The sequence below is a fragment of the Castor canadensis genome, chromosome 3 (assembly GCF_047511655.1).
Source record: "Castor canadensis chromosome 3, mCasCan1.hap1v2, whole genome shotgun sequence".
In the NCBI taxonomy this organism is placed as follows: Eukaryota; Metazoa; Chordata; class Mammalia; order Rodentia; family Castoridae; genus Castor; species Castor canadensis.
In genome coordinates this window covers 5,394,565-5,404,977 of record NC_133388.1, presented here as the reverse complement: position 1 = coordinate 5,404,977, position 10,413 = coordinate 5,394,565, and the positions used below count along the sequence as shown (strand labels likewise).

General features: G+C 57.1%; 1 gene segment (V, D, J or C); it reads right to left on the bottom strand.

Moving 5' to 3' along the window:
• Positions 1-284: 284 nt before the first annotated feature.
• LOC109683544 (Ig alpha chain C region-like) lies at positions 285-10,042 on the bottom strand. The segment is given in 9 exon segments: positions 285-729; positions 947-1,282; positions 1,515-1,817; positions 6,195-6,405; positions 7,242-7,327; positions 7,444-7,556; positions 8,455-8,479; positions 8,560-8,632; positions 9,827-10,042. Coding segments are annotated over 9 exon segments (1,758 nt in total).
• Between the last annotated feature and the right edge of the window lie 371 nt (positions 10,043-10,413).

Sequence of the window (10,413 nt, the reverse complement as noted above, 5' to 3'; positions counted from 1 at the left end):
AGATTTCACACCCAGCTAGGCCTCACCTCCTGTACAATGCACACTCACTCAGTCAAATGCACACACATAGACACACTAGACACACACTCAGGCACTGTCTCCATCTACTGGCACACACACACACACAGGCACACACTCACACACACATGGACTCCAGGGGTGAAGGCTTTCTGTGGTGCCAGAGGCTCAGGCAGCAGTTGCTCCTTCCTCCTAGGCCCTGTCCCTCCTTGTATGCAGCAGACCCTGAGAATGACGAATGGGTGCCAGATGGACATATAGGGCTGCTTTGGACGAGTATGGAGTTTATTCAAGGGATGGGGGCAGGCAGAGCCGCTCAGTAGCAGGTGCCGTCTGCCTCCGACAAGATTACAGACACGTTGAGGTTGTTGGGTTTACCCGAATGGCGGTCAATGGTTTTCTGGATTAAGCCAGTGGGCAGGGTCTCGTGGATCACTATGCAGGAGAAGTTTTCACCCTTCTTCCAGTCTGCGGTCTTCACACGCAGTATGCTGGTTGCCACGTAGGTGATGGCGCCCTCATTTGGCTCCCTCAGGGGTCCCCACACCACATAGTCGTTGGGGGGCACCTTCTCGGTCCCCTGCAGCCAGCGCACCAGCACCTCTGGAGGGTTGAATCCCCGTACCAGGCATGTCAGCGACACCAGCTCATTCAGGGGCAGCTCCTCCGGTGGCGGCGGCAGCAGGTGGACCTGAGGCCGGAAGGTGTTCTCTGGAGAGGGTAGAGAGCTAGGTTAGGGGTCTAAGCAGAGGAGGAAAGGGTCCCTACCCTGATGGGCAACCCAGGCATGTCCTGAGTCCCCTCATCCAGCTTCAGTTTCCCTCTGTAAAATGGGGGTGGGAATAGCTGAGTGCAGGCACTGTAGGGAGGAGGCAGACATGAAAACTGCACAGTGCCTTTAGTACCCCGTGGGTGGGACTGGGCCCACCTGTGGCCTTGGCAATGGTGGCAGTTTTTGGCTCCTCTAGCTCAGGGTGGCTGACTGTGCACGTGAAGGTCTCCCCTCTTTTCCAGAGCTCAGCGCAACCGGGCAGGACACTGGACACACTATAACAGCCACAGGAGTCACGCTTAGGTCTCTTCGGTTTGCGGTCCTTCCCTCCCAAGGGCTGCCAGTTGAAGGTGGCTCCTCTAGGGTTCTTCAGGCCACTCAGTGTGCATGTGAGGCTGGCATCATCTGGGCGCAGGAGCAGGTCTTCGAGGTCTGGCCGTTGCAGTGACAGGCTGGGTTGGCAATTTGTGTCATTTAGACAGTCTTTTGGATCTATAATTAGAGAGAAGCCCTGGCAGGTTAGCATACCCTTCCTGCCCCCTGACCTGCCCCTCTCCCTGGGCCTCAGCCCTTATTTGTCTGTCTCTGGCCACTGTTGAGGCCCAGCCAGGCAGTCCACTCTGGTGGTTCATGGGGTCCCATTGTGGGGGGGTGTCTGTTGGGAACATGAGTCCAGGCACCTAGTCAGGGCAGGACAGGCCCCACCCCCAGCCTACCCTCTGACCTTTGCAAGGTACAGCCACATCCTGGGTGGGGCTAGAGTCATGCTGCACGTAGCATGTCAGGGACGTGTCATCTGGGCACTGGTCAGCAGGCAGGGTCAGTTGGCTGCTCATGATGTACAGGCCCTCTGTGGCCAGGACAGGCGGGAAGTTTCTGAGGACCACAGGATCCCCACTCTTGCTCCAGGTCACATTCACAGGTCCGGAGGGGAAGAAATCCCGAATCAGGCAGCCGACAATCACTTCATCTTCTGACTCGGCCTTTGCAAGGCTCAGTGGGAAGATGGTGGGTGAGGTCAGGGGCACTGGAACACAGGATGTGTCATGAGATGGTGGACTCCTACACTGCCCACTCTGATTAGCCCCTGAGGACAGGACCATGTCTGCCCTTCCTTTGCACTGGAGGAACCTGGCCCACAGAGGGCTAGGGACCACCCAGTGGCACACAACTCCTGGGTCATGAGCCTGGCATTGGAGCCAGTCAACTGGTTCTTGCTACGCTGCTTCTGATCCTGACCTGAAGACAGTCCTTGCCCCGACAGGCACTTCCCACAGGACCCTCACAGAGAGGTCTTCTCACAGTGGTGCTTACTGAATAATGGCCTTGCTCTGGGTAGCTCATGCCCTAGCTCCCCAAGCCTCACTCCCCTGTGGGCAGTGGGCACAGCTCCAGGGTTTGGGTGATCATGAGTGGTGGGCAAGGGCAGGGACAGAGCTGCCTGGGCTTGAGTTCAGCCTGCATGGGGTGAGGTGGGCAGGTCAGGACTGGCTGAAGGTCACATTAGGAAGGAGGGACCATCCTGCCTGGGTCCCTCTTCACACTTGGCCTGTCAGGGCCTAAGGTCCATCACCCATGGACCCTACTTCAGCCCCCAAGAAGCAGCAGTAGACCCCATTGATGTACAAAGGTCTCAAGACCAAGCAAATCCAGAGCAGTGCTGCTGCCTGGGCAGGGCCAGAACACTGGGTGTGCACTAGCCACAGGCACACCTGAATTTCCATCAGGGTAATGGGAAGGAGAGGAGAACATCTGGGATCATATTGAGCTTCATGGTCCCATGTGTCTAATAGAAACAGGGGCTTCCAGCTGTATCAAGGGGACTCTTATTGATTCACACTGAGCCCAGAGGTTCCTAATCAGCTCAGCCCAGTGCAGCTCAGTGCAGGCAAGTGAAACCCCTCAATCTAGACAGTTCAGACAGCCCAGCTCAGTCCAGCTAAGCTTAGCTCAGAGAGCCCAGCTCAGCTTAGTCGAAACAGCACAACTCAGTCCAGATAACCCAGCTCAGCTGAGATAGCCCTGCCCAGCTCAGTTCAGCCCAAACAGACAGGACAGCCCTGCCTAGCCCAGCTCAGCCCAACTGACCAGACAGCCCAGTTCTGCTCAGCTCTGCTCAGCCCAACTCAGCCCAACTCAGCTCTGCCCAGTTCAACCCAGGGAGCCCATCTCAGCCCAGCCCAGCCCAGACAGGCCAGTTCAGCCCAGAGAGTCCAGCTCAGCTCAGCCCAAATAGCCCAGCTCAGTCCAGAGAACCCAGGTCAGTCTAGCCCAGCCCAAGCAGCCTAGTTCAGCTCAGCCCAAACAGCACAGCTCAGTCCAGATAACCCAGCTCAGCTGAAATAGCCCTGCCCAGCTCAGTCCAGTTCAGCCCAGCTCAGCTCAGCTCATCCTAGCTCATCCCAGCTCAGCTTAGAGAGCCTAGTTTTGCCCAGCTCAGCCCAGTTCAGCCCAGTTCAGCTCAGCTCAGCTCAGCTCTGCCCAGCTCATCCCAGCCCAGCCCAGCTCATCCTAGCTCATCCCAGCTCAGCTCAGAGAGCCCAATTCAGTCTAGCTTGGCCTAGATCAGCCCAGCTCAGCCCAGTTCAGTCCAGCTCAGTCAACTCAGCCCAGTTCAGCCTAGCTCAGCCCAGTTCAGCCCAGTTCAGCTCAGCTCAGCCTAGCTAAGCCTAGTTCATCCCAGCTCAGGTTAGAGAGCCTAGTTTAGCCCAGCTCAGCCCAGTTCAGTGCAGCTCAGCTCAGCTCAGCCCAGTTCAGCCTAGCTCAGTTCACTTCAGCTTAGAGAGCCCAGCTCAGCTCAGCTCAGCTCAGCTCAGCCCAGCTCAGCCCAGCTCAGCCTAGCTCAGCCCAGCTCAGCTTTGAGAGCATAGTTTATCCCAGCTCAGTCCAGCTCAGCCCAGTTCAGCCCAGTTCAGCCCAGCTCAGCTCAGAGAGCTTAGTTCAGTCTAGCTTGGCCTAGATCAGCCCAGCTCAGCCCAGTTCAGTCCAGCTTAGTCAACTCAGCCCAGTTCAGCCTAGCTCAGCCCAGTTCAGCCCAGTTCAGCCTAGCTCAGCTCAGCTCAGTCTAGCTCAGCCTAGTTCATCCCAGCTCAGGTTAGAGAGCCTAGTTTAGCCCAGCTCAGCCCAGTTCAGTGCAGCTCTGCTCAGCTCAGCCCAGTTTAGCCTAGCTCAGCTCAGTTCAGTTTAGAGAGCCCAGCTCAGCTCAGCTCAGCTCAGTTCAGCCCAGTTCAGCCCAGCTCAGCCCAGCTCAGCCTAGCTCAGCCCAGCTCAGCTTAGAGAGCCTAGTTTAGCCCAGCTCAGTCCAGCTCAGCCCAGTTCAGCCCAGTTCAGCCCAGCTCAGCTCAGAGAGCTTAGTTCAGTCTAGCTCATCCCAGCTCAGCCCAGTTCATCCCAGTTCAGTCTAGTTCAGCTCAGTTCAGCCTAGATAGCACAACTTGGCTCAGAGAACCCTGCTCAGCTCAGCTCAGCCCAGCCCAGTCCAGTCAGCCCAGCTCAGAGAGCCCAGTTCAGTCTAGTTCAGCCCAGCTCAGCATAACTCAGCCAGGTTCAGCCCAGACAGCACAGCTTAGCCCAGAGAGCCCAGCTCAGCCCAGCCCAACCCAGCTCAGCCTAGTTCAGCTTAGAAAGCCCAGTTTAGCCCAGAAAACCCAGCTCAGCTCAGCTCTGCCCAGCTCTGCCCAGCTCAGACCAGCCTAGCCTAGCTCATCCTAGCTCATCCTAGCTCATCCCAGCTCAGCTCAGAGAGCCCAGTTCAGTCTAGCTTAGCCTAGCCCAGCTCAGCTCAGCCCAGCTCAGCCCAGTTCAGTCCAGCTCAGCCTAGCTCAGCCCAGTTCAGTCCAGCTCAGCCTAGCTCAGCCCAGTTCAGCCCAGTTCAGCCTAGCTCAGCTCAGCTCAGCCTACCTCAGCCCAGCTCAGCCCAATTCAGTCCAGCTCAGTCTAGCTTAGCCCAGTTCAGCCCAGTTCAGCCTATCTCAGCCCAGTTCAGTCCAGCTCAGCCTATCTCAGCCCAGTTCAGCCCAGTTCAGCCTAGCTCAGCTCAGTTTAGCCCAGTTCAGCCTAGCTCAGCTCAGCTCAGCCTAGCTAAGGCTAGTTCATCCCAGCTCAGGTTAGAGAGCCTAGTTTAGCCCAGCTCAGCCCAGTTCAGTGCAGCTCAGCTCAGCTCAGCCCAGTTCAGCCTAGCTCAGTTCACTTCAGCTTAGAGAGCCCAGCTCAGCTCAGCTCAGCCCAGCTCAGCCCAGCTCAGCCTAGCTCAGCCCAGCTCAGCTTTGAGAGCATAGTTTATCCCAGCTCAGTCCAGCTCAGCCCAGTTCAGCCCAGTTCAGCCCAGCTCAGCTCAGAGAGCTTAGTTCAGTCTAGCTTGGCCTAGATCAGCCCAGTTCAGCCCAGTTCAGTCCAGCTTAGTCAACTCAGCCCAGTTCAGCCTAGCTCAGCCCAGTTCAGCCTAGCTCAGCTCAGTTCAGCCCAGACAGCACAGCTTGGCTCAGAGAGCCCAGTTCATCCTAGCTCAGCCCAGCTCAGCCTGACTCAGCCAGGTTCAGCCCAGACAGCACAACTTAGCCCAAAGAGCCCAGCCCAGCTCAGCTCAGTTCAGGCCAACTCAGCCCAGCCCAACCCAGCTCAGCCTAGCTCAGCTCAGAAAGTCCAGCTTAGCTCAGCTCAGGTCAGACAGCTTAGCCTAGACAGCTCAGCTCAGCCTGGAGAGCCCAGCTCAGCTCAGCTCAGCCCAGCTCAACCCAGCTCAACCCAGCTCAACCCAGTTCTGACTTAGAAAGCTCAGCTTAGCCCAGTTTAGCCCAGACAGCCCAACTCAGCTCAGCCCAGACAGCCAGCCCAGTCTAGCTCATCCCAGTTCAGCTCAATTTAGCCCAAACAGCCTAGCTTAGCCCAGCCTGACCCAGCCTAGCTTAGCCCAGATAGTCCAGCTTAGTCCAGAGAGCCCAGCTCAGCTCAGCCCAGCCCAGTCCAGTCCAGCCTAGTCCAGTCCAGCTCAGCCCAGCTCAGCCAAGTCAGCCCAGCCTATCCCAGCTCAGCTCAGCCCAGCCCAACCCAACTCTGCTCAGTTCAGCACACATCGCCATCCTGCCCCTTGCCCTTTCTCCTGTTTCTCTCCTCAGCCCAAAATGTTTCCTTCCTGTTGCTTCACAGAAAGTTCTGTTTTATCCCAGTTTTCTCTGCATATCAGCCCACAGTATGGTAGCTTGTGCCTGCGCCTGTTCCCATCCTGCCTCTGGGGTCTCCCTCTGGGGTCTCCCTCTGGGGTCTCTCTTCCAATCTCCTGTTCTGATTATGGTGTCATTCTCCAGTCTGTGCTCCCAAGATTGTCCAGGACTGGACTTGCTGAGATTCCTCAGTGTACCAAGGAGCAGACGAGGCCAGAGAGCATCAGCACCCACCTGTTCAGCACCTGTTGTGTGTCCTCCACTGGGGAGGGCCAGGCCTCCCTTGGCTAAGTGGCCCCACAATTCAGGCTCATCCTCATGGCGAATGTCCACCTGCCTCAGAGGCCCTACGGTGAGCAGGTCCAACAGAGGCCTGGTCCCGGCCTCGCCTTGATGACTGTACTCCCTCAGCAGCGTCTGCCCCACTCTGGACCAATTGCCATGGATGGGGTCAGGCTGGATGGGGAGAGAGCAGGCTGGGGAGGGGTGGCATGGATGTGTTTGGCCCCCAGATGGGGTCCCTCACCCACTTCCTGCTCCACCTCCACTTTGCCGCAGCTTGCCTCCATGTCATGTCTGGTCTGTGGTCTGGTTGTGGTGGGGGCAGCTGTGTGTGGCCTGGGTTGTGTGACCCCATGGGTCATGGTGGAACCAAGACACCACATGGCTGGCCACAGGGCTGGGCTGAGGGCTGAGATGCAGGGAAAGGGCCTGACATAGACATAGGTAGCTGCTCAGAGACACTGAAACAGATGGAGCGGGAGAGAGGCAAGTCAGGGGCTGGATGGGAAGTCTGAGCGCTGGCAGGTCAGGGGCTCTAAGGGGCAAGGCTGGCCCAGAGTGAACCCCTAGCCAGGAAGGTCTCTAGGAGACCTGTGGGATCACAGGTGGGCATCAGGGTAGGGAGAGGGTCTTGTAGGTCTGGAGCTATTCCAGCCTGGCCATGAGCTGTGGCGACACCCTTGGCCAGCCCCATGAGAAACTGAGGGTCCCATACCCTAGGGTAGGGGCTTGGGCCTGCAGACTGTCAGCCCAGTGTCACCACTACCCACATCCCCTGCTGCCCTGGGCCAACTCCTGCCAGGGCTTTTCTACCCTGGGGCCTCTGCCCCGCAGGCCTCCTCAGAGGCTGCTGGGCTGAGCTTCATCCTTTGCCTGCTCCTGTGTACACCTCATGCTGTCCACTGCTTCCACAGCCATGGAATTGTACCTGTAGAAAGCCCCTGACTTCCTTGTGTCCTGATGATATTCCTTGGTCAGTTGCCCCTGTCTGGGCAACAGGACCAGCTGACCTTGTTTATATCAGAGTTCTTCAGCCACGGCCAGGTTCTGTAGCCGCACTTAGGCACTGGACAGTCCTTGTCCGAGAAGGGCCGCACTGGGAGGAGAGGCAGTGAGCCAACCAGGGCACAATGGATGGAGCTTGTGGCTGGTGTTGCATCCTGGGTTTGGGGAAGTTGGCTGTTCCTAGGGTCCTGGCTAAAGCTGGGGCACTTTTCAGAGGAGCAGCTGCAGCAGCGGAGTCCTGGGAATTATGGGGTAGATTGGAGGTCTCCTGGCTGCAGGTCTGGTCAGGGGACGTGGGAGCTGGAGAAGGCTCCTGGGACCTGGGAAGATGCACCAGCCTGGCTGGAGGAGCAGTGGAGGTCCCGTCATCACCCCGGGGTGCTTGGAGTTGTGAACAGTGGGGAACATTGTGGCTGCATGTCTTAGTCATTTCTAGCTGCTATAATAAAAATACCCCAGACTGGGTGACTTAACCAATAAATGGTTCTCTTTCACAGTTCTGAAGGCCAGAAACCCAAGATTAAGGCACTGGTGAGGTTCACTTAGGGTTTTTCCAGCCAGGTAACAAGAGGTCCTCTCAGGACAGTCAGAGGGGCTCTGCTGGGCTAATGTGATGCCTCAGCAAGCTGTGTGCATGAGGGAGCCCCGGAAGACAAGGACTTGCTACAGGTAAAATTCCATGGAGTCAAAGCATTGGCTAGGCAGTTGCTGGCCAGCATCCTCACAGGTGTTTTCTCTGTAGGACCGAGGTGGCTTTGTGAGAGGCTTTGGAGCTCTTGTGACAGTTCTGGTCAGGCAGGCCTGCACAGGAGACTTTCTTTGAGGGATTCTTGGCTCCAACGAAGAGGGTTTGACATAGTGACTTCACTTTGACCCTGCCAGATTTCAGCTTCAACATTTTAATTTTGGGAGACACGGGCAGTCAGCTCTTGGCCTATATCTCTCCTGGCTTGGCCTCCGTCCTCTCACTGCTGAGTGCAAAACTCCCCAGTAAGTCCACATTCACTGATCCCAGGATATGGCTGCATTTTTGGGGGCCCTCATTCAGCCCCCTTTGGTGGGCTGATAAGAAAGTACAGAGGAAGGGCAGAGGAGCCTGGGAAAGCCTCCTCTTGGTCTTAGGAGGCCATATCAGGGGGGAGGGCAGGGAGCGATCCTGCTTTCTGAGTGTAGGCTCATGGATGCCTCCATGAACTCTGGACAGGGTGACCCTCTCACCTTTCTTTCAGGTCTGTGAGGGTGCCTGGCACATAGGGGCCCAATGAGCAGAGAGCCCCTGCTGCCCATGTTCTGGGGTTGGTGGGGGTCTCATGGGGAACTGACCAGAGAGGACACTGAGACCTGCCTTCTGGGGCTCCTGGCCCAGGAAGACAGAGGAAGGTGCCCAGGCCTCAGCCTGGAATGGGACAGAGGTTTGGGAGATTCTGGCGGTGGTGGCGGGGTCCTGAGCCTGGCTTCCCAAGACAGTGCATGAGTGTCTGAGTGCGCATGACTGTTGTGTTGAGTACGTGAGAGAGTGAGCAGTTTGTGTGTCTCTGTGTGTGTGCGCAGTGTGTGTCTGTGTGTGAGACTGGGGGTCTGTGCATTCACAAATGTGTGTCTGTATGTCCGGGTGTCTCTGTGTTGAGCGAGTGTAACCGTGTGTCCCTGAGTGTGAGTGCCCACGTCAGTGGAGAAGAGCTGGGCAGGGCTGTGGCCTTGGCAGCGCCCTGGGTGGCCCCTCTTCTCTACTCAGACCAACTGCGATGTCCCTGGACAGCTGCCCATTGCCCAATCCTGGTTCCTCGCCCCCAGTGAGGAGTGCCTCTCCCCTTTGCTGCCTATGCCTGGCTGCCCAAGGCCTTCAGGAGCTCAGCTCTGCAGGGGATTGGATACTGTGGCCCAGCTCTGGCAGGCTCTTTTCCACCCTAGTTCTGTCCTAGTTCTGTGTCAGAGTCCACGTGATGTTGGATTTGGATCCCTGAGGTGGGCCTCCCTGTGGGGCCGCTGCCACGAGTGATAAACAAGTGTGTTTGGCCAACTGGCCCCCAAAATTGTCTTAAGAATTCACATGCTCTCAGCCAGGGCCAGAGAGGGTTATGCCCACCCCTAGTGTCTTCTCACTGTAACTGTTTTAATCATCGAGACATTTCCCGCATATTATTGGGTTGTTCCTTTCCATGAAGGATCCGTTGTTTACTTTTCTTTTCATTGGTTCCCAGTGCTCTTTGTATATGAGGAAGCCCTGCCCTTCATCATGTGGGTTGAAGGATTGTCCCTCACTTTGTTGGACTTCGTGGAGACCCTGTAAGCAGGTCTCTTCAATCAGGAAAGCTGTCTTTTTTTGTGCCGAGGAGTGGCACAGCCTCAGGCTTCTCTCTGTCCTCGCCAGGCTGGCCGTCCCCCTACACCTGTGTCTTTTGTCTTCCTAGTCCATCAGGATTCTTCCTAAGGATGGCAGTGTCCAGCCCTAGACAGGTCTTGTTTGTTCATGTGACTCTGCTCAACCCACTAGGACGTCCAAGTTGGCTGGTGGGGTCAGGGGTCAGGGGATCAGCCTGTCTGTCTACACTCAGTGGGTGGATGGATTGTGGTCTTGGGAGCCACACACCAGCCTCTTCTTGGTGACTTGCAGCTGGGTGTCCGGAGGTGCTTCTGTGGCCACAGCATTGATCCCTTTGATTTTGCTCACAGTGGGTGAGTGAGTGGAGGCCAGCAGGTGTGATGAACAGGTAGGAGACTCTGGGAGACTCTGGGTGCTGAGGGAACTCCTGCAGTGGATAGCTGCTTGGCCCCTGTCCCTGTCTTCCCTCTGGTCCTCAGCCATGTCCTTGGGGGGTCCTGCCTCCCTCCACCCTCCTAGTCACTGCCCCAAAGCACTCAGGAGACGAGGGGATATGGAAAGGACCTTTATTGAGAACCCAGAGATGGGACAGGACTGTCAGAGCAGGGATGGAGGTTGATGAGGCCCTGGGGCTGGGGCCTGGCAGCCCCCGTTCCTGTGGGAAGTCTGTCTTTAGCTGTGGGACTGCTTACCCAGCCCAGGGGTTTGAAGTCCCCACCAGTCCTATAGTCTCACCCCTGGGGGTTTGTCTGCCTCTTCATTCTGTAGGAATAGGAGCTGGGGGTGGGGAGCAGGAGGGAAAGGCTGGGCCAGGCTTGGGGGCAGGTGGGGGCAGAAGGAGCTGGACTCTGAGT